Raw genomic sequence first — 23,565 nt, 5'->3', positions numbered from 1 at the left:
TTGGTCATATAAATACACAAGATTGTCGAATTTTTGTTAAATCAGATATTGGCAAGAAAAGTGCAGAAAAAGACACACAATCCCTTTATCAAGACTGAATCAGACCAAACTCAGTCAGGTGCATTGAGCCAAAACCAAAAACAATGCACCAGTGACCTATCTGAATGTTAACTGAAAACATGAATTGCTATTACAGTGTTATTGGTGTTGTGTCAACACCTTCTCCGTTCTGGGAAGCTTGCACCAGTCAGGAAATCTCATATTACCAGACAGACACATCGCTGATGGGAGGGTGATTGTGCTGGCACCGAGTTGCTCAGTCAGGCTTGTGATATGCTTTTCATCCAGAAACAAAGTGTAATAGTTAGAGTGGGTACTTTGTAGAGGAGTCTTCAGGTCAATGTGTTTTTTTTAGAAGATGGCATAAGCAGTAATAGATGACATCTGTCAGAGTTTCTGGCTTAACTTTGCAGCCGCAGCCAACTTTCACCAGCATATGGCCAGTGGTTGGCTTTAATGATGCATCTTTTTTTCCTCCCATGGTGCCTGGCTGGGTATCAGGCCAAGTGTTCACGTAATAACAACAGCGTAAAAGATGAAATAACATTAAAAGGAGAACACACAGGCAGAGACGATCAGCAAAGCTAAGTGCAAGGATGAGTCGTCTCAAATCAAAAGTGCCAGTGGGCTTTTAATAGCTTTATGTTTGGATGATGACTGCCAAAAAGGCCTGGAAAAGTGAGTGACTGCAAGAAAAAAGACTGCGGGGAAAGGAGTGGAGGAACATGTCCTGTTAACGGCTTAACGCTATTAACAAATGTCTGCAAATATCCTCAAAGCTAAATCCTAAAAGTGCTCCTGCTGACTGTGGGAGTAATTTGGGGAACAAAAATACAAGCCTACATCTCTACAAAATCTTCTGAAAAGAAGAACTATAAGAACAAAATGATCATGCACAGAAAATACTGTACATCAAGTATTTAAATCAATCAAAAAGCGACTTATTTCAATAGAAGTCTAAATGAGACGAGCATGAAATACCCTGACTTTTAGTTCCTGGTATGCGTAAAGTTCCAAAAACACCAACTCCCTTAATGATCAATATACTGTATTAGAATGAAACTCTTATTCACACATGCATGGATTTGCACGCATGCACACACACACACCCACATCCACACGCCCCCACACACACACACAGACTTGTTGGCAGTCACAACAAAGTGTCTCCGTCCAACTTAGTCCATCAAATTACTCCTGGGGCACAAATAAATACCAGCAATGTGTCATTCCATTATCAGAAAGCCGGTAGCAATGCAGACACCTTGATGGAAAAGTGCATTCTTGCGACATCTCTCATTAACACATGTGGTCTTGGCTCCTGAAGCAGCGGATGTCTTTTTGTTTAGCCGTCTTTTAGGTCCACATGAGAGGCTACAGGACAAAGCAACGGATGTCTTGTTTTTCAGCTCTCCCACGCGCAGCGCTCTGTGGAGGGCACGCACTCGTTCATGCTTTCTTCTTTCATTTTAGTAACTTCACTCTCTTTTGCCTCCTCCTCTCCTACTGCCACAACACTCTTCCTTATACAACTTGACAAACTGGAGAGCAGACCACGGTTCATTATGTGCATGTTTTTAGGAAGCCCTTGGATGGTGCATCAAACGTGCTTCTCTATGCTTTCAACTGCTATTCCTGGTTTACTATTGTGCTTCTATTCATGAAAAACAAAAATAGAGCGTAGCAGACACAGAGCTGCCCATGTTTTTCTCCTCTCATCTTGCCTCTGCGCCTTTCTACCACCAATCCACACATGCACACAGTCTTGCCCTTTTCACAACTTTCCATGCCACCCTAATTGAAGCTAGATCAAAGTCACCAGCTAGCCGGGGATACAGAGATTCAACTCGCATGGAGTCAATGTCAGTGTCTCTGCCACAGACGGGTGGCAACAAGGAAAAAAACAGTTTTCTTTATATATTTTATTCTTTCTGATTGTCACCTTTCACAGCAGGGTCAAAATACAGGTCGGCCTCCACGCATTCATGTTATACCTTCACAATGCATACATCTCTATGACACTGTTATCCCGCGCAGCTCGCCATGACAGAGCTGACAGGCATCCTGGTCTCGAAAGAGCACGCTGCTGCTGATTGGCACATCGGCTGACAATCGTTGTTGCCATTACTGTCAAGTATAGGACAGTCTGTCACAGAGCGGCCCGCTCTGCCCCTGGACGACTGCTGGCTTCGGCAGCATTTTGACATCTTGTGTGTGTTGCATGATTTGTAGTTTCAAACTCTATGATGTGTTACCGAAAGAAACAGTGGGGTGAAAGCACTGTCCACTCCACTAATACAGTGATAGTCGTGACACAAGCCTTGTAAGAGCATTTGCATGCACTGTGGCCTGAATTCATTCATTGCATTTATCCACATACTAGACAGGCAGGGAATCATGATGATAATAACAGTCTCAATATACTTCTACTGTTGCGCAGTAGGTTATCATTTAACAGCTGTTGACAGTTTCAGCACAGTCCACTCACACTGGCCAGCAGGGGGGCAATGTGCATGTTTAAGAGTGGCCACCTTTTGTCTGAGTAATGAGCAATTTTGCACGTCAATGGCACTCTCTGAGTCACAAGTAGAGTTAATGACTAACACATTATAAACACATGCACGTAGCAGAGCCATCTTTGTTTTCATAATGAGAAGCTGATCTGAAATTGAGACTGAAATTAGAAACAACAGCAGCAAGAAATATTAGTTTCCCCTGCACAGACACAGATTAAAAAGAATATCCTGTAATATGCAGAAAAAAATAAAATAAGATAAAGATAAAAACATATAGCATATACTAGCTTCCATTTGAACTACAAAGCTGCTATTTAGCTATCTGGGTGCCAGCGACTACTCCTGGAAAAAGCCAGCGGCAGAGAACCATGTCCTCAAGTCAAACCACAGGAAACACCAGACACTTTGCTGGACAGGCACAAAAACAGGCGTGAAACTCTAGCAGAGAGGCCTGGCTTTCAGTGAAAAGGCTGTGTCGCGGCTCAGCTCTGGCAGCCACGCAGGCGAGGCAATGGACAGGCAAGCAAAAGCAGGCTAGCAGAGAGCAGCAGTGAACACAGACCACAGACGCACACACGCATGAACAGATTACCTAATGCATGCCTGTCAATGTATGTCTCTGTGTGATGTTCATGAGTACAGACGGGATGTGCGAGCCAGCTGGAGCGACCTTGACATGCCACTTCCATACTAGCCAGGTCAACATGGCGGTGTGTCCCACTACTGGACTGCTCGTGCTTGCAATTATCTATAAGTCAACGCGTTTTTATGCAACAAGTGAGACACAACAGTCTTGTAGCAAGTTTGTGTGCACAGTGAGACTGAAAGAGGTACAGGAAATAAAAAAAGGTAGAAATCCCACTTTACACATAAAAAATCCCAAGAGGGAAAGGGGCTGCTCCGACCATGGCTCAATTACCCTCCTTTCATCCAATGGTAACCAAAAAAAAGGAGAAAAGGAGCGAGGAAGCAGCTAGCGGGAGGTGGTGTGTGCGCATTAGACCACAGCATGTCACCCTGAGGGTGGCTGTGATGTAAGAATGGGTCCTGCTGATTTATATACTCAGACAAGTGCTCAGACTGTAAATAATGGCACACATGCACATACACAGTCACGAGTCAAATGCGCTCACACACACCCACTACCATACATACACTTGGCAGTTACTGAGCCCACACGCAATTACCACTGGCCTAACACGTGCCCACACACACACACAGCACATACGTATACATCACCAGAGGCTTTGTGCCAACACGGGGCTTCACTGCACTCAGTGAAGCCACGTCACCAGCAGCACCAGAGGAAGTCTTCCACTGCTCTTTCACTCTGCACCCTACATACAGCGTCAGCATATAACGCCATGAAAGAACACACACACACAAATTATACGGATGAAGGGCTAACACGACAGGGGCGTCTACCTGCTGCTCGACAAACTGGTTTAAACACGTTAAACAAATGTTATAGGGAGAGTGCCGCTGCTGCACGAGTTAAATCTACGATCTTGATGTATTGCTTAAATCAATTTGAGTCATAAACCAAATAAATTCTGCACCAGCTGCAGTCAGATGACCCATATTTAAAATGTGTCCCCTTATTGAGTGCAATAAACCCAAGCAACACGAACAAGCAGCAAACAAGACTACTCGACACATGTGGCTCTCTCAGGCTGTTTTAAAGCACAGCTGTGTTTGAAACTAAATGCTAATGTCATGCTAACATGCTCACAGCGATATTGGTAACTAATATGCTGATATGTAGCAGGTATAATGTTTGACATGTTCACTATGCTATGTGTAATTAGCACTTAAGTGCAACCAATGGGACTTGTTAGTTTTGCAGTCATAGTTTGACCCAACAATGGCAACATATGAAAAGCTAAAGGATCACCAGAGTCCAGAGGGGAACATGAATATCTCTACCAAACTCATTAAAAAACAAAAATGTCAACCTAATGGTGGCGCTAAGGGGGATCAACAAAGTGCGAGGGATTCATCCAATAACGTCATTGCAATCCATCTAATAGTTGTTGAAATACTGCCACAAACTACGAAATTTTAATTCCACACAAATAAGCACCCTAAATACTATTGCAAAGATTTTCTCTAATGTGTCTTAGAACTGTAGAGGCGAATCATAACGTGAAACCCAAAAAATATATTGTGATTTTTCAATTGATCTAGCTTCATTTGAATGGGTCTGACTGACTGCTGCAGCCCTGAATAATCCAAGTGCTGCTGTAAAACTATGGAAAGTATGCCGGGACATCTACACTGAACACTGCCTACTAGAACAATCCTTGTCCTTCTGATATGGTCTAATGGTCACTGTAAAAGCCAGGGACACTGATACTAGCAGAGAACGGGCAATGAATGATGTGGCTTAGTGACAGATTAAACCCTACCTGCTTCTTAACAGAGAAGGGACAGAAGAGAACAGACTCTCTGGGCTTTCTCAACTTTTTCCTTCTCGTTCACATGCCTTTCCCCCCGTCTGCCACTGAATGAAGGAAAAGTGCCAACACTGCAGGCTTTGCATGTCATTCGAGGACAAGTTAAAGCTTTCAATTAGTCTTTTAAATATATTTGAGGATTCTCTGCGACAAGGTCGGCGACAGTTTGTGGCTTGCCCCAAATTAAAATTCATATTAATTATTATATTATCCTCAACTAATCTAACTGCAATGGTTTATCTCTCTCGTGTACACGCACACACACACAAGCACACTGGAGTTGTGTAACAAGGTCTTGCTGCCCATGTAGACCAAACCAGGGCACAGTTTGAAGCCAAAAGGCTCAGTGATCACATCCAATGATGGCGGTCAAGCGACCTCCATTCACACTGGCAGGAAAGTGATTGGCATTACTATTGATCCCATCGTTAAAAAAATCCATTGTTTCCGACACCATAAGGCTCTCAAATCTCAGAGAAAGCAAATTATGTCAATGCTGCGTTGCTGATCCAGTGATGGAAGGCTTTTACAAAAATTAAACAACCACATCCACTGTATGCATCCATGCTCATCTATTTACTCATGCAATCGTCCGTCTCCATCAGCACATGCTTTTCCTCATATTTTTCAACCACTCCAGCTCTGAGTCAATAAATCCTTCCACTCGATTGAAAAACAAATGGACTGTTGATGTCATTCATTAAGCTAAATGAAACCATGAATCCCTCCATAAGCTTGAAAGCAAGACCCAAAAAACCCTAAGTCTCAAAAACTAAGCGGTCCATTTCTGGAATCGCATGTTTGCGTTTTTTTCTCCCCTCCTCTTGAATTGCCAGAAATAGCCGTCTCCCCCTGTGGGGAAGGTATAATTACATCAAAGGCACACAGATGGGGGTGGTGCTGGTCTATTTCTGAATAAGCCCATTATGGGGTCAATGATCTATGTTTAATTAGGAGTGTGAAGCAATTCTTCATTAGTAATTAAGCTATATTTGTTTGTTTTTTTTTTATCCTCTTGAAAAAAGATCTAAATCATTGGATGCTAGCGTGTGAAAGGTGTCTTTTTTAGTGATGAACCCACAGAAAATTATCACCCAAGTCTGCAGTTTCCTCGCAGCTGCACTGAACATTTTAGCCTCTTTCAGCTCACTGTTTTGGTTTTACTGTTAGCAACCACCTAGACAAAATAATGGGAAATCCAGCTACTGCATATCCCTCATTAGATGGTAGAGAACAAAATAAGCCAAAGGAGAGTGATTATTATACATGTATTCATCAGGTTGTCAGAAAATGACTCCAAATGACTGATAATCTTCTTTGCTGCAAGTGTAAACAAGCAACTGTTTGCTAACAGGTTCACAAAAACAAATTTACCAGCTTTAAAGGTGATAACATGTCAGTGGGGTGGTGAAAGCTTATTTCTGTTGCCTCAGGTGTTTCGAAAAAAAAAAAAGAAAAGAAAATGCGAAGTAGCCAAAGTATTAGCGCAACACCTTGTTTATCTACAGCAATTCTTAACATTAAGGTTTTCGTGGCTGTTGAACTGATGCTTTTACGGACACTTGAGGCTTTACTGAAGGAACACTGATCTTCTTTTGCATGTGATGCATTCAGGGAACTCTACCATAAAGAGAGCCATTGTTCCTACAGGGCTCCTGTACAACTGGTTAACAGTACTGTTTCATGATGTGTTCGGGTATTAATGCAATGTACCCTACCCAACAGTATGCCAAAGATTCTCAGTTTCAAATCATGGATTTTTTTTTTTCACCTGAATAAGAATATACTATCCATTTAAGTCAGGGTTACCCCAGCTCTGCAGTGTTTCAGGCCTCAACAGCTATCGCCTCTGTCTGCCAGGGGTTGGTGGTTTGGCCTGACTAATAGGAAGCAGGGCAGACAGATGGGTGTGTGGGGCTTCATTTCAGGCTTTGTGAGGGCCCTTTTGTGAGGCAGCACTTTTTGAACACAATGCTGGCCCTTTGTTCGCATGCAGTGCTTGAGTATGGAGCAGCATTCCTCGTCATGCTGCATAGCCAGTTCAGTGTTAATGTCCACTACTGATCTTCATATAAACTCGACAGTCAGCTAGTGGGCACACACATCTATTGGGTTGGTGCTCATTCAGTTGTTGAACAGTAACTAAATGAAGGGGGTTTAAAATTTCACACTATGCTGGCTTCTTGTGAAGACACAGGTTCCAGGAAGGCTCTCCCTTTCCCTTCATTCTGCTCACTTTACTGTTCCAAGAAGCTGAGCCTGGTAAAAAGCCTTTTAATTGGAAAGATGTGTAACTCAATGAGCCGTACATGCTCAGTAACAGCAACGTGCAATGACGAGGCAGGAAATGTCAGGGTGGTACACTCAGGAACTGGGAAGCGCAGACACAGAATTCACACACAGGAGCTGGTAGGTCAAGTACAGCTGTTTCTTGATTTTTCCAACAGCACAGAGGACAACTACACCACCTTAATGTCAAGGTAACCCTAATTACCTATTCTTTTCAAATGTCATAAAAGGTCTGGTATCATAATCACGAGAGCTACTGGCCAAAAGACAAATTTCACTGACATTCAGGAAATTCCATTAACATTTGAGCATGGGTTTATTTCAATAGAATTAATTACAGCTAATATAATAGTTTTGCTTGATATTGACTTGACATCTCAGCAAGAGTACAGCTGAACACGCTCAGTGGTACACCAACACACATTAGCTGTCTGTGTGTGTGTATGTGTGTTCATGCATGTACATCAACATTGACAAACAAACAGATACTACTACTAATACTAGCATACACACCCTGAACTACATGATAAATGCGGGCACATATAATAACTAGACAGAACTCTGAGCACAGAATACATCTGAGGGTAGGTCAGTTTTGTTTTATGTATCCCTATTTAAAATATGTGGCACTTAGCTTGCCTTTAACCATATGCATCTGGATGATTTTATCACAATGGCTCATACTCATGTGGATACTGTGTCAAATATGTTGATGTGTTTGTGGACAGATGTGATTGCAATAAATGTTTCTTACTGAACAAGTAAGAACTGTGAGATCAAGAGAAAACCATGACCGCAAATCTTGTGTCAGAAAATTGTGGTTCTCATTTTTGTCTATCCAATAATTCAACCCTTCAGCGATGTAAGCAACCAGAACATCCCGTCTGGACAGCGATGAAGACATCACTATCTGGCAACCCAGGGGTGAGAGAAACTCAAACTGGTGTAAAGTACCGACAGTCGGTTTCCTGAGTCGGCCTCTGAGGCGCGGATGAAGATGGTTAGGGAGGTGTGATCTCACAGCGCCTTTGCTGTGTGGTGCTGAGATTTACACAGCGAGAAGGCAGACAGAGAATGCACTGCGCATGAACACAAAGCTAGACAGAGGCTCAAAAACAAAACAATAAAAACAACAGAGGAAGTGGTGTTCTGGGGCGGGTGTAATTTGTAACTCAGACAGAGTAGTAAGTGCTGAGCTTTGGTTCATTTTAGGCAGTCTGTCACTCCACTTTGTGACACGTAGAAAGTTTTACTGAGTAGTGTGACATGAGGCAAACAGAACCAGCAGGAACAGAGAGGAGAGGAAGCAAAAGGGAAAGTGTTGTGACATGGTAATTTAAAAAAAGAGGAGACTGACAGCACCAGAGAAAGATCAAGTAAATAATGCTTTCACTCAAAGGTCATTAAAAACTGCGTTAAACCTTGGCTAAGTGCACCGAGGTCAAATCTGGCCAAACACACTCCCTCTTCAATGAGTGGCAGAGGCAGCAAAGACATGCCAGCTTACACAACAGCAACACTGACTTCCCATAACTAGTCATTTTGAGACGCATTTCTCGTTCTGCTGCCTAGTCTTTCACAAGTTTCACATTAGTCCAGAAATACAGCTGGAAATGAAATAAAGTTTACAGGTGCTTTTTTCTACATACTCAAAAAAATGCTGTCTAACCACACATTATACAGACCCTTTCAAACTGCTTGACACTGTGACTAATTTGCAGGTATTCAGGTGCTAAAGCCCATATATTGAGAAACAGCCACTATCAAGTGCACAAAGGTGGAGTACAACAAAAACAATCTCAGTCCATATAATGATGAATAACATAACATATTTAGAAAGAAATGTAAGTGTCACAGCAGTAAAAGCAACAAGAAAACATCCATCGTGAAGATACAGTGGCTTGCAAAAGTTTGGATACTCCTGCACAATATTTCTGTTCTTGTGAATACCAAAGCAAGTACAAGTTGGCCTGTTTTCCAAACAGTGTGAAGTTAGAGATGACACATTTCTTTAAAATTTGAAGTGAGACTACTTTATTTCCATCTGTTACTGCTTTAATATAACAAAAATGTAAACAGGTCCAAAACAAAAGTTCAGGCACCCTACATGGTCAGTACTCAGAAACATCCCCTTTGGCAAGGATCACAGTTTGTAAAGACTTTTTGCAGCCAGCAAAGAGTCTTTCAGGTCTTGTTTGGGACAGCTTTGCCCATTCTTCCTTGCAAAAGGCCTCTAGTTCTGTGGGATTCTTGGCTGGTCTTGCATGCACTGCTCTTCTGAAGTCTATCCATAGATTTTGGATGAGGGGACTGTGAGGGTCACTGCAAAACCTTCATCTTGTGCTTCTTTAGATACTCCATTGTGGATTTTAAGGAGTGTTTAGAATCATTATCCTGTTGTAGAAGCCATCATCATATTTTTACAGACAGTGTGATTTTTTTAACTCTAAAATTGTACAAAACAAAAGTTATACACTAGTCTTGCTTGAAATATTGACACATTTTTTGTGTCCTTCACACCTCCAGTCTGTCCATCTTTGTCATCCTTTCCCCAGTGACCCTGCCAGTAACCCCTGACAATGGTCAAACTTACTTACGGCACGATGACTCAATAGCCATTGAAAACTCTTGTCAGCACAACAAGCAGCACGGCAGCGTTTAATTTAATAAAAGGCTGCACAGAGATTGCATGGGCTTTAACTCCTGTCACTCAGTTTCCAAAACAATATTTAAGCTACTCTTAAAGAAGACAGGCCCTCTTCAAGTTGGCCATGTAGTTTTAAAGATATTAATGCGCAGAAATTTTGTAATTTATGGTGGGACTGTTATGAACGGAGGCTGGTCTGCAAAAAGTGACATTAAAAAAGTGTTTCAGGGTGCTTTCATAGCTAAGCTGTTTGGTTTGGTTAAAACAAACCCTGGTGTGTTTGTCAGCTTAGCGCGGTTCTTTTGGGCTGGTGTGAAAGCTGTCAATCGAACCCTGGTGCAGACCAAACAACCGGACTGAGACCCTTGAGAGTTGGCAGCTTTCATCCGGACCCAAATGACCACTGGAGTGGTTTGTTTGTGGTGAGAACGCAATCCGACCTCGATCCGATCCAACTACTAGATGTCCTCTGCAAGAGGACACATGGTGTGGCAACTGCCAAGCTTTCAACAAAACCCTCTGCGACCTCCACAAATGAGGGGTCAGAGATTGTGATTGGATTGGGACAGTCAACATTTTTCCTTTGAGATCACCATCTATTTAAAAAAAGGGGTTGAAGACTAAGGGATGACTGGATTTGGATCCAATGCTCCCTCTCGCTCCCTCTGGGCATTTCTCAGACTTCACACCATGGTTCCACACTCCCTGTGTCAACACGCAGCAAGGGAATGTGTGTTTGTATGTCTTAAAAGACCCCCTGTCTAATGTGGTTAAGTGTCTAAGGCTGTTCACTCCAAATAAAATCACATTTGGTGTTTTTTCATGTGTTCATCAAAGACAGTAGAGCTGGCAAATCCTAGTACACTCACTGAGACTCCAGATGTGTTTGTCTGTATCTATTGGCCTTCCAATAGATGTACTGTGGCATGATTAGGGCAAAGAGATTTTTTCAAAAACTGACATTTGTCAACCTCTCATGAACATGACCTAATTACATATTTTCTAGAAGCAATTTTAAAAAGCCTGCAACTTACTGTGGGTCTCTATTATGATATGAACAAATACAGCCAATCAAACTGTTAATTACAACTGTGTACAGTCAAAGCTTTGTTTACAAAAGTCTGTGCACAGTCCAAGAGGGGTGATTTATGGCCATAAGTGAAGTAGCTATTCCCAAAGTAATTTGTCTAAGACAAAAGTAGATTAAAATATGACAGAATTTTGACTCCAATGAAAGAGGACAGGATCCCCTGGGGAAGTGCATGTGATTACCACTGTGTGCTCACTCACAGACACATACAGAATAGCTCGGTCTCAGAGGTGACTCACAAATGAGAGGGCATATAGGGCAAGAGAAGTGATATGTCCTCCTTTGCAGCCCAGGACAGTCGTGGGCAGATGAAGACGCTCAATGGCGTGAAGATGACGCTGAGGATAATCCACAGAGCACTGACTTCTTATGATTTACTAGATAACTTTGTGCAGTCATGCCAATGTCAGTGGAACTAATGAGCAAAGTGGTACAGAACCTAGACTAAACTGAGGCCTTCTGTTAGCTTAATCATCAAAAATATACCTCCAGCTCCAATGCACTCAACACGTTATATTTGCTAGCACACCCACCTATCCAAACACACTGAGACCACTGCAGTGGAGCAACTTCGCTAGCGAGCATAGACACAGACAGTTAAAACAAAATGCCATCAATACAAATGCTATTGAATCACATTTGGGAAACATGAAATGCAATACATAATGGGTTCCCAAAAAGGTTTTCAATGGGCCACTAAAGCAGAGTAAGTGCAATTGATGCAAACACAAAATTAGACGGGAGAAAGCGGAGCACTGCGTTAAAGCCCAGACATCTTTCTGAATACATAACCTCTTCTTCCACACAGTTCGCTTCCCAAGTAGAGCAGCCACATGCCACTGTAAACCTGTTTACCAGTGAGCACTACCAGGAACACCAGCTTAGTGGGTGACATAACATTACATCAGGGAGGGATGAGCTCACTAAGACACTGCTCTCTGCAGTCATTCAAAAACTGTGCATGCTTTCCTAAAGCAGTGTTATGAAGACCAGTCATTGCCAAATATCAGTGGTCAGGGGGGAATTGTTTAGGTCAGTATCAAGTTACAGTAGCTGACAGGCTGATAAGCAAATACTGTAAATCTGTGGCTGCCGGTTGCAGTGAGATCTCGCTAAATACTGGAAAAAAAACGTGAAAAATTGTTGTCTTCATTAGCCACTTCAACACAAAAACATGGGAAAATAGGGTCCATAATCACATAAGTGACAGGGAGTCGTTCCATTTGTCTGTGACGTTTTTTTTCCAAATTTTCCAGGGTATGTAGACCAACAACAACTGAAAACTCTGCACACAAAGTCACTTTCACTGATTGAAAATGAAATTAAGTTCAAGATGAAGCAAGAGAATTCAACAACATGGCATAGGACATTAATTTTTGTTTATATTAAAGATTTATGTTAAAATAACATACAAGTAGTATGTCGCTTGTTGTATTGGTTTTCCCTCTTATGGACATAATAACACAAAAATAGACATGTCAATGTTTTTTTTCTCAGAAGGAATAATTAAACATAAATAATTTTTGCTCTATTTTGACAGCCCTAGTTTCATTATTAAAAACTGAGGACGGTACACAACTCTGCTGCCTGCAGAGCTGTTTGCATTTCCTTCTCTTCCTAGCTGGAGGTATCATCCTGGACTTCCCAGAAGCTAGACATATTCTTGCGAAAGCAATGCTGGTTACAATGAAACTCATCACTGACCCCAGAAGCTTACATGTGAGCCCACCTACGGTACAACAGAAAGCTGGCCCTTTTAATCCCCTCATGTGGTGACATGATAAAGGCATGGATTAAAAGATAGCTAGTCATCCAGTCATTCAGTCATTCAGTCATTGCTGCTGCCTGCCTGCATACTTGTATTATCAGTCCCACAGCTTCACTTACCCTTTACTGCACTGGACAAGCAGAATTCAGCAGATGTGCAAAGCCAGGCTGTGATCGTATATATCTATAATGCAGTGCGCCATAAGACCCACTATGTCTCATGATCTATAAATAGGCTGAAGTCAACCTTTTGTCCCAGTGGATATAAACTAAAGTGGTTGATCAGACAAATGCAGTGGCAATGCATTGTGTAATGAGTATCTGAATTAATATAATGGACAGATTCCTGTCCCAGTGTATTTAGAGTGTCTATTATCCATTACTTGGGCTCTGCATTATATGAATTAAAAAAACATTGACCCCAAATATTCAGAGATGACCCCTCTTGGAATGAAATTAGTGCAGTTTCTCTCTACATCAACATGATCTCTTTAAATTACAATGGATTACACAAGCATTTGTTGACATATAGACTATCCTACGCATCACTATTATTAATTTAAATGCACTGATGAAAGAACAGAAACCTCATAAAACGATGACTGCTCTGATTAGACATAAAAACACTACTATACTGGGTCCAAATACATTTAAATATACAGAGAGAACCTACAGTTTCTACCATAACCTCAACTTTTTTCCAACATAAAATATCTTGTATTTGTTTAAGAGCTAGCCTTAGAGAATCATAAAAAGTACAGATTTAATAAACTCTGAGGTTACTTTAAGCAATATTTCACAACAAATTTTCTCAATGGCAGACTACCAAGAGACCGCTTTCTTTATTTCAAGAGATACTAAATGATAAACTTCTGACCCACGATATTTTTACTAAATAAAATGAGCATATAACATTTTGGAAATTAACTCTCTGTACCATGGTCCTGTGCACAAATTTTGTCTCCTGAATAATCCAGATGTGGCTGTTGCTGTCCGGTACGTCCGTTTTCGGCCAGCCCCCCAAATAGGGCTCAGCCTGCGGGCCCAGTGCTCCCGACTGCTGGTTCACCTCCATATGCCTTCTTGCTGTCACAGTCTGAGGCACGTAAAGCCATCTGCTCGAAGCTGCTGTCAGTGTGCAGTCCATTCTCATACTGTACTATCCTGCTCTCCTACTATAGGGCTTCTATTGGGGTTTCCTTAGGGGTTGTCTACCAGGATTTAGATCATTGTCTGGGAGTATTGGTGGGTGTGGGCAGTGAGTGTATCCCACCCAACATATTCTGTACCTCAGTTTCACACTGACAATCACCCCACGTTTTTGGTTTTCCATCCCAGATTTTAGCATTGAACTTGTTAGGACCACCTACAGGAAGTCAATAAATCAGAGTCTCCGCACGCACATACTGTATCTAAAATCAATTCCTGAATCTGACCACTACTGATGAAGTGCACTACAGTGACCACGGGCTATAAATCACTGTCAACTGTTAATAATAACTCTGATCAAAGGAATAGAGCTGGAAGCTTCCTCAAAGAAGTCCTTATCAAAAAAGGGTTCTTTCCTTGAACATTGCCCTTCATGTGCACTTCCGTCCTAATCAAGGATTTGTGAGGCGCAGAGAGATTAGATGCATTTAGGGCACAAACCACAGTCAAGCAGTTTTTTTGGATTCTTGCTCGCCAAGAAAACGACATGCTAAGTCAGTGTGACCTCTAAATTAAGCCACAAGGGCAGGAATTCCCTCCACTGAGGTATAGGTGCTCCTGGCTAAATCAGGCTTGAGAAAACTAGGTGACAGGAGTGCCCTGGGGTCATGGATTACCAGCAACTGTTATGTCTGAGCAGATCGCACACCTTGGGTGACGCAGCATCAGTCAACCTTAACTTACCAGGGTATTTATTTTAAGCAATGAACTGTGACTGTACTTAATAGACCAACGTGAGGTCGAGTAAGCGGCAGAGATCATTTGAACTACAACGTTTCTTTTACTTTGCTGTATCTGAATCATGATTGCCACATAAAGCAGCCATGCTCTTACTAAAAACAGCCATACATATATCATTTTCTGCTGTAATGGGAACCCACGTGTCCTAAAACTCTAAGAGACTATCGAATATACATTCTTCTTCTTATTGACCAAGCAAAAATTGGAACTATTAAAGCAAAGTAGCCACGATAGGACTCGAAGCGTTCATTTAATTGACTGTCTGCGCTTATTTTAACAGCAAAATATTCTGTTTTTAGTCCAAGGCCGAGCATTATTTTGCTGCGCTTCATAACTCTACAAAGTGAATAGCTAGCAAAGTATTTCCCTTCTTAAGCACCCAATCTCAACCAAACTTATGTGGACAGTGGGATACTTTTATCCTGCTGCTGAGTTCAGGTCCTGAAGATTTAGCCGTGTCAGCCGAAATAAAACGTGTAACTAACACTTATTTTTACAAAGCGTTTAACCCTTATTACACCCTCTACAGTGCTATTAGCACACGAGACTATTATTAAAAGCGTCAACTGACACGGCTGAATGAGCGTTGGGAAGAGCTAGCCTGTTAGCATCGCCACACAATGCGAGCTTTCCCAACGAGCTTTCATTGCGGCGAGGTGCTTAGCGGTGGTCCAATAACATCGAGGATATAGCAGCTGCGGAGGAAAAGCGGTGCCTCGCTTACCTTTTTCATCCGCGGTGCTTCGGCAACGGTACCGTCACGATTGACAAAAGCCTCTCCGCCGTTCTGCTGCGGGTCCGACCGCTTCATAGCCGACGCCTGGGGCATCTTTGCGGGGTTCGCGGTGAGCAAACCCAGGCTGCCTTCCCCGGCTTTCGCGGAGGGCTCTGCTGTGGGGGAAGCAGCAGCTGAGGACCCGGCCTCGTGCGGGTCGTTTCTGGTGAGGTTCTTGCCCTCCGAGGTCGGTGTCATCGGGGAACCAGCCGGCAAGTCTTTGCCGGCGGGGACGTCTTTGAGCTCGACCTCTGCCATTTTCGCTGCCACAACCTGGACTGACATCGCTGCAGTTTCACAAAGTCCTTTTTCCAACACAAATAGCGAGCGAGTCAAGCGGATGTGAGCGGAGGAGCAATGGTGGCCAAGTGCATTATGGTTCTTGTAGTTCCTCTAAGTATCTCAGGAATTTCCTCCACAGGACACCTTCAATAACAATGATGTGCACATGACTGACATTTTACAAAACGTTAGTCGACATGGGGAAAACAATAAAACCGCAGACATATGCCTTTCATTTAGGGAGAAACCAGGCCTAATCCACTAATAGACTACATTTCCCAACAGGAAAAGCTAACTAGTGAAATGTATTATGGGAAATGAAGTTTGCAACAAAAGAGGACGACACTAAACTACAAAACAAAGGCGATTTATGCCAGATAATGCTGCTTGTTCAATCACGTACAACATTTCTACATGGTTTTTTAAACCTTGACAGTCATTTTCTGAAGATTGATTAATTCTCAGTCTCATGTACAAAGATTAATAGTACCAGGATGCACTTAATCACTTATATTACATTACGAAGGGCATGCTGCTGCAACACAGAACAGTTTGTACTCAACCCATGCTGACACAAACTATTTTAATGATACTTGAAATTATCAGTCAGAATCAAGTCATTCACTAGTGACGTTACTGCACAAGACGTTGCATCACATTACAGTGCTCATGCGGTGGATATGCAGTGTGTCATGAGATAATGGGACCAAGAGTAAGGTCAAATCATAAAAATGAACGACATTGCCACCAAGTGGATGCCTACAACAGTCAAAAAATTACCAAGTGCCAGCAAGTGGAGGGAAATTAACAAGCTTCAACTGTATTGTTTTTCATATCTCAATTTTATTTTCCACTCTCATGAGTCATTTGTAAAATGGCATTACTCAAAAACAAGCAAACGTAGAAAGTCTGAAATGTAACTAAAGGCTGGCGCAAGCAATCAGGCTAATTGGCATTTAGGTCATATTTGTAAAAAGACACTACCTTCAGAATAAACAGTTTGTTCTCCATCACATATCAAAAGAATTTACAGTTTACATAGTTATGTTTTGCATTGCAGCCTGCTGGGAAGCTTTGTAACTGCAGAATACTTCAGGTCTGAATTGTATATTGCTTCCGTTTTCATATGTCCAACTTCTGTGGTTGACTTCAAGCATGTCAGGAGCATCCCTACTGCAGCAGACATTCATTTAACTACAGGAACAACGAAAAAACAGCATACCAGAAAAGGAAACAAAAGTCAAGTCCACACATACTATATTTGCATTCAAGCAAAATGGGTCTGAGCACTTAACCATCCACCAGACAAATCTGAGGTATATTATTTACAAGGCTGCCATGCTGGTACATTCTAAAAATACAAAATCAGAAAACGCAACAATGTTAAAAAATACAACTCTGCATTGTATCATAAGCACACTGTGGTGTCACATACTTAAATGACGATTTCTAACAGGGTGTTGCCAATTTGTATGTCAAAACTGTCCAAAAATATTCATTTGTTGTCTGTCGAAGTGAAGTGCTGATTTTCCGCTGTGCCCCTGAAAGAGCAGTCTTTAAGCTGAGGTGGTATGCCTACCAGTGTAGCCACACAGTATTGTGGGAGGAAAAAAAAATCCACTTGTAGCTTCTTGTTGGTTATTAAAGACGATACATCAGTCTTCAAATATCCACAAGATGTTCACTCCAGAGAGGCCAAGATTTACTCTCCTGAAGAAAGTATGAAAAGCAATTTAATTATCCTACAGAAGGCAAGCAAGGTCAAACCAATCATTTTCAATCAAAATGCAATCTACACTTTGCTGTATGACCTTTTTGCTGAAAATGAATCAATATTTCATTATGCCTTGAAACGGCACATACTTGAGTCAATTATTGGACCTAGCAAGGTTTTGATAGGGTTTTAGGTGGAAGTACTTACCCCAGCATCCCTGACTCCTTGGTCTTAATGACATAGAGGAACATGAGGATTGTGTGGAACAGGTTGTTCCTGCCCTGTAACAGAAATCAAGATGGGTTCATGTTATTGCAATGAATATGTTACAGTGGAGGGAGACGTTCTGAACTGTTTATGAATGAGGCGTCTGTTCTGATGCCCCGAGTTTACTGGCTTTTCTCTGGGATGTTTGTCACATACGTGGGGATGACTTGTACAAAGAAGACTACTAGTTACAAAGCTCTCTATGCTTCATACGGGTATAACAAGACCAGGTACAGTGAATCCGCTAAAAAAGTGAGATTTTCTCATTTAAAATGAACTCTTAATCGAGGGGAGCAATCAAAGGATAGGTTGGACCCAGCCTTAGGAGCAAAGAAATAAATAAATTCATTCAATTTTATCTCTGGCCAAAAAGCATAAAATCTTAGTCAAGGATCTCTACCTCAAGAACAAAAACATTAACAAGCTTATAGGATGATGAAAAAGATTTATTTCTCAAATGTTTTGTTAGTTTTGTTGAAAAATCTGTACTGTGCAGATGTAGATTTATACAAGGTTCTGCATTTCATAAGCAAGTTCAATCTTTAAAAGGAGATATTAAAAATTAGTTTATCATTTGTTTGATTAACAGTGCCACCTCAGGGAGTCCTGTAGTACAAATGGCACATCTTGGAGGGAACAAAATAAGAAAACCAAAAGACAGGCTTCTCTTAAGATTTGATTTCAAGCTGGTAGGGGCAAAATATGAGCACAAGCTGTTTTGTGAGAGCCTGAAAAACTGCCTTTTGCTGTCACCTTGGGTAGACTGTAGATATGTCCCTGGTAGATGAGTTGGTAGTGAGGGGGAGTGGTGCTGCTTTGGTGGACACAGAAAAGGCTCTCCTTGGTAACATCTATGAGAGTTAATACAAAAAAGGCACACAGGAACTGAAACACCATGAAGAAGTGAAGTATCACGTAATATATGACGAAAGTATGTGCTGTGTTTCAAGAATGAGATGCATACAGTGGAAATAACTAGCATTTTATTATTCTTCCTCTCTATGCGTGCATGTGTGTGTGTATACCAGGTTTGTCTGGGGTGTGGCTGAAGTGCTGAGAAGTGAAAGTCTTCCCGTCGGGGTACTTTGGGTGTGGGGGCAGTCTGGAGTCCAAGTATGTACAAAACACATGCATGAGGACCTAGAAAGACAGGAAAAGTATCAAGTATTTGATGTTCTGATGAGGAGACTCTTACTATGTTATGCTTGCAGCAAAGATTCTGCAGTTGAAAGACTCAAAGAAGCAGCAACACTTAAATAAAACATAATTCTGCATATTCAAGACAGAAGTACTGAGACCTCTATGAAAATTCATGAAAACATCAAATTAATGGAATGGTTCAGTCGCTCGACTAATTATTTAGTCGTTAAGAAAAAATATCAAAAATTAACTAGATTAAATGTTAAATTTTTTTACGTGGGGTAAATCAAGGTATCTTACAACATCAGTTTGGGATCAATGCAGCCCTAACTAAATTATGGATCAAACATTGATTTAAACCTGTTCAGTGATGGTAACTGGTTGACCAATAGTTTAGTGTGCATATGTGTAGACTCACAGCACAGTCAGTGGGGAGGTCCGTGTCCCACTTCCTGTTCTTCAGATCACCACCACTATTCCAGCGAAAGGAGCTCATGCAGCCGCTGTGGGCCAGCTCTGACAGAATGCACATGATAAAGCACATGATAAATATACATGTATAAGAGATTACGAATGTGTTTTTTTTTCCCCACCCTCACACAGATAGTCTATAGTTGCACACCATCACATCAGGCATACACGTACTGTACTGATGAACCTACCCTTTATGCGGTCTACCAGATATTCCTGGTTGGGAGTGATGTCCAGATACTGAACAATGGAGTTCATAGTGGGGATAGATGAGGCTTTCATCACCGCTGCCTGTTTCAGACTGCTTATGCTGGCCTCTGGCGGATGACGGAGAGAAAATTAAGACCCCAAATTTAGGAGAGTACATTGAAATTACAGTAACGAATACAGTAATTTAAATTTTTCAGAGTAAGTTTTTTCATTGAACTGGAAATGGTTGTTATTCACTTGGCTACTGAAACTGCTGTCTTGCTGTGCATTGTATTTATCTGGTATTTTCATTTCTGAGAAAATTACAAAACACACAAAAAAAATCTGCTCTAACATGAAAATATTTATCTTTAACTTAACTATGAAAGTTCGTTAAGACGTTCAAGTGTTATAGTTCATTACTTTTTGTCAAATAAAACATATCAAAGCCATAAGAGTCAGCTTTTCTGAATTTCAGATTTTTTGCACATGTAACATTTTCCTCAAATTGCTTTAATTTAGTATTACGGTACTTAGAAAAACATAGTATTTCTAAGAAATGAAATAACTTAATATTCTAGTGTCTTTGGTCCTGTATGACGTGCACTTTATAGCATTTCCACTGAACCCAACAGCATTTTGAGAACAAGGCATATTCCCCATAATTCATGCCCTCTGCAAATGGTTCACCTCCGATCTGGAGCTCAGGGCAGCCCATCCTCCTGAGCTGGCTGTTGACAGAGTCTATTTCCTTCACCAGCGGGACCAAGATGGTGTCACTGATCCACTAAAAAAGACAAAAATAGATTGGATTTGTGATGTATTTTCTGACTAAAATCAGGTGATTGTTTCTTTGAGTATGTAGTTCTGTAAATATGTCTGAACACTTACATTTCTAAGCTTGGCCGTCCAGCTATCAATGCGGTCCACTACAGGACGGCTGGTTGTGATTCTGGCCCATACCTTCATCACAGGAAAGAGATATAGTTTCATGCCAATCACACATTGAAACATTATTTTTTATCAGGTCACAACAACAAATCACACAGTGGTAATTTACCGACCTCCTCTGCAGCCTGTTTGGAGCCCAGGTCTGTCTCATCCTTGTGGGCAGACGGGGCCTGAGAGCGGCAGGCTGGCTGATACAGGAACTTCCTCAAGCTCTGGGTGTAATCTCCCACTGAGCGGTTGTAGTTCCAAAATGTTGGGCTGTGGTTTGGAGACACAGCCTCTGGACTCCCTGTAGAAAGCATCAGTTCATTATCATGGCATCTAAAGAGTTTAATTCGATCTTCTTACTTATACACTTATAAAGGGTTTTCTATATTAACCCAGATAGAGATGAAAATTACAAAATCATCTAAAGAAAAACTTCTCGGAACAAACTCTTGGTCTACGTCCTGCTTTTTTTATACTAACAATGGAGTTCCTAAAACACTAGCATCTCCTACCTAACTGGCTGCGGTGACTCTTCTCCTCCTCTGTGTGGAGGAACCTCTCCAGGCTTTTCAGATCCTCCATGTAGTCCTCCTTGCTTCCAGGGGAGTTAAACACTGAGGGGGACGTGCGATATCGCGCTCTCAAGCTGGAGCCTTCTGCTGGTCCAATGCTGCTGGGGTAGGGAGAGGAGCCAGGGGAGGCACTGTAGTTCAGCACCTGAGAATGGAAGAACTTAATGTGGATTTGTGGAGGTAAAAATGTGCATTACATTTGATCATTCTTAACTATTTTTATCTTTGGAGGTAGGGTTGGACAGTATGACAGTATATACAATGCGATGGTAGAAATGTGTCCAGCGTTAGAGATTTGGCAATATTGTTTCCACAATAAACGCCAACCCAGGCAACACACCAGTATTTCCAGTCAGTGAGAACACGTCTGACACAGACAAATGTGTTACGTGTGATTCTGTGGTCTGAATTCATATGAGAAAACAGATGTAGTGTCTCTGCTAAATATTAGGGGTGGGCAGCGTGATGTAGCAATCCAGCTGCCTCGCTAGGTCACGTGATTTGGCCAGCAGGGCCGCTTACCGGCATTCTCATGTGCTGTGAGAGCGACAGTTGGTGGCGATAATGTACCTCTATTGCATCTCTGTTGTTCTTATTTGGAACCTTAAACCTTAATTTTCTATGACCCTGATAATAGTAACCGTAATAATGGACACACCTTTCCAAAGGCCACTGAAGGTGAAAAGTGCCCACCCGCACTGTTTGGGGTGGATGGGTTGCTGAGAGGAGGGCTGTACCCGGGTACACAGCTGGGGGAGAACTTGGGGCTGGTGGTGGCTGGCCGTGATGGGCTGAAACTCAGCACACTTTGACCCTGCAGTGGAGACAACTGGGCTGGAGCTGGGGTCTCCTTTTTTTCTGGCTTTTGGGGCGGAGAAGCCTGAATACCTACATGGGGCAGACAATGACGAGCACACTTGTGAGCCTCATACTCAATATTAAGGACCTAAGTATATTTACTTAAATGTACTAATGATTAAACAAAATGAATGAAAAATACAAATTTGCAGGAAAAAAAACCAAAACAAAACAAAAACACTCTCATGGCCTCACTTGTGTTTCTCAGACCGAGGAGGAGATGCTGCTCTGGTGACACAGCAATGGTGGAGGGAGCCATAGTGTATTTGAAATATTTCCAGAAGTCAAAAAGAGCATTGAGGCTAAATAGAGAAGCTAGCACCAGTTCTGTAAATGAGGACAGAAGAGAGGGAGACACACATGGGAGACTGTCATATTTTCATATTACATCCATGGCACTCGGTCAATTCTGATGTTTTAAGCAATTAATGTGAAAATATTTGGAAGTGTGACTGTATATGAATGAACTATTAATTTCCACTAAACAGACTGACTGCAAATACAACTCAGGCACTGAATGTGATGCTGACTAGTGCTTCTGTACTAGTAATAAAAACTTTTTAACACCAGCAGGCATCCTTAGATAAATGAGAGAGCAGTGGGACCTTACCGATGTACCAGATAGGCCAGTAGGTGATGTTGTAGTATCGGCTCAGCAAATTCCCTGACCTAGCAGAAAAGTAAAAAAATCACACAGATATCATTACACTGAACACTGGAAGAAGAGAGTTGGAAGTTGGGAGATGGAGGAACAGTAAACCAGTGTTACATTACAGATGATTGGTTTTTTTTATTGCAAGACAGGACAATACAGAAGTCAGCAAAACCTTACATCTCAGTGTAAATCATGCCAGCTAGAGAGACGTTGAGAACAGCCCAGGCCAGGACCACCTGACGAGCCTGCTCCTCCCTCCTCATCCTCAGCGCCCTGTCTATCATACTGGGCATCCCCTCCTTCGGTGGGGTCAACATGATTCTTATAAGACTCTTCAGGCTGATGAGAAGCACAGAAAAATACCGTGAGATAAAGCATGCAACGTGTTCACACTCAAGGCGAGATTAAAACACCTTCACGGTCTCTACTAACACGTGGCACACAGAACACCACTATCCTTTAACGAGATATCAAATAAGACTGTGAGGCATGTCATGTGTACCTGACTTACGGCTAGCCGACCTATTAGCTAAACCGTTAGCTAAAGTTAGCTAGCTTACACTTAAAACAATGAAGAATTAGCAAGTAAAAGATTGCTTCACTTTTCTATTTTGATGTACAGTCAGTAATACAGCATTTACATCGAAAGTGATACAACATACAAATACAAAGCGTAGAAAAACAGATAATTCATACCACGCCAGAGTGAATGACAACCACGGCGCTGCATATTTTGTATTTTAACCGGAAACTATAGCGCGTACTTCCGGTCACAGAAGACGTTGGGCTATATTGCCTCCCGAGCAAAGCTGCTAATTCTAATTTTAATCAAAATAAAAGAAAAAAGAAAAGAAAAAACAAGTCTACACACAGCTCCGTACAGCAGGAGTGTTACAAACATTATTTTCCTGCATAGATTCTTATTCCG

At 41.8% G+C, this 23,565-nt stretch overlaps 2 protein-coding genes across 2 annotated transcripts in view; both read right to left on the bottom strand.

Moving 5' to 3' along the window:
- The window catches only part of ahcyl2b (adenosylhomocysteinase like 2b), a 43,435-nt gene extending 27,569 nt beyond the window's left edge, over nucleotides 1-15,866 (bottom strand). Inside the window, exon 1 of the mRNA XM_041963589.1 lies at nucleotides 15,500-15,866. Within this exon, the coding sequence (XP_041819523.1) occupies nucleotides 15,500-15,835 (336 nt within the window). The 5' untranslated portion in view covers nucleotides 15,836-15,866. The remainder of the gene's footprint in view (nucleotides 1-15,499) is intronic.
- A 795-nt stretch (nucleotides 15,867-16,661) lies between these two features.
- On the bottom strand, nucleotides 16,662-23,375 carry tmem209 (transmembrane protein 209). Its single transcript, XM_041964110.1, has 15 exons — nucleotides 23,334-23,375; nucleotides 22,815-22,976; nucleotides 22,593-22,651; nucleotides 22,178-22,309; nucleotides 21,783-22,012; nucleotides 21,065-21,269; nucleotides 20,678-20,853; nucleotides 20,505-20,576; nucleotides 20,304-20,400; nucleotides 19,616-19,741; nucleotides 19,372-19,469; nucleotides 18,839-18,953; nucleotides 18,567-18,664; nucleotides 17,754-17,827; nucleotides 16,662-17,542 (listed from the first exon to the last, which is right to left on the bottom strand). Exons 2-15 carry the CDS (start codon nucleotides 22,952-22,954, stop codon nucleotides 17,488-17,490), a joined length of 1,677 nt encoding a protein of 558 aa, XP_041820044.1. The 5' UTR covers nucleotides 22,955-22,976; nucleotides 23,334-23,375; the 3' UTR covers nucleotides 16,662-17,487.
- Between the last annotated feature and the right edge of the window lie 190 nt (nucleotides 23,376-23,565).

The sequence above is a fragment of the Chelmon rostratus genome, chromosome 22 (genome assembly GCF_017976325.1).
Source record: "Chelmon rostratus isolate fCheRos1 chromosome 22, fCheRos1.pri, whole genome shotgun sequence".
Taxonomy (NCBI): domain Eukaryota; kingdom Metazoa; phylum Chordata; class Actinopteri; order Chaetodontiformes; family Chaetodontidae; genus Chelmon; species Chelmon rostratus.
The sequence above is the reverse complement of the archived record's forward strand: the minus strand, read 5'-3'. Positions and strand labels throughout refer to the sequence as shown.

Coding starts and splice junctions, on each gene's coding strand:
- tmem209 (XM_041964110.1), bottom strand. CDS start 22,954: ATGTTGACCCCACCGAAGGAGGGGATGCCCAGTATGATAGACAGGGCG. Junction 22,013..22,177: donor CCTCGGTCTGAGAAACACAA/GTGAGGCCATGA, acceptor TGCCCCATGTAG/GTATTCAGGCTTCTCCGCCC. Junction 20,854..21,064: donor GAGTCACCGCAGCCAGTTAG/GTAGGAGATGCT, acceptor TGCTTTCTACAG/GGAGTCCAGAGGCTGTGTCT.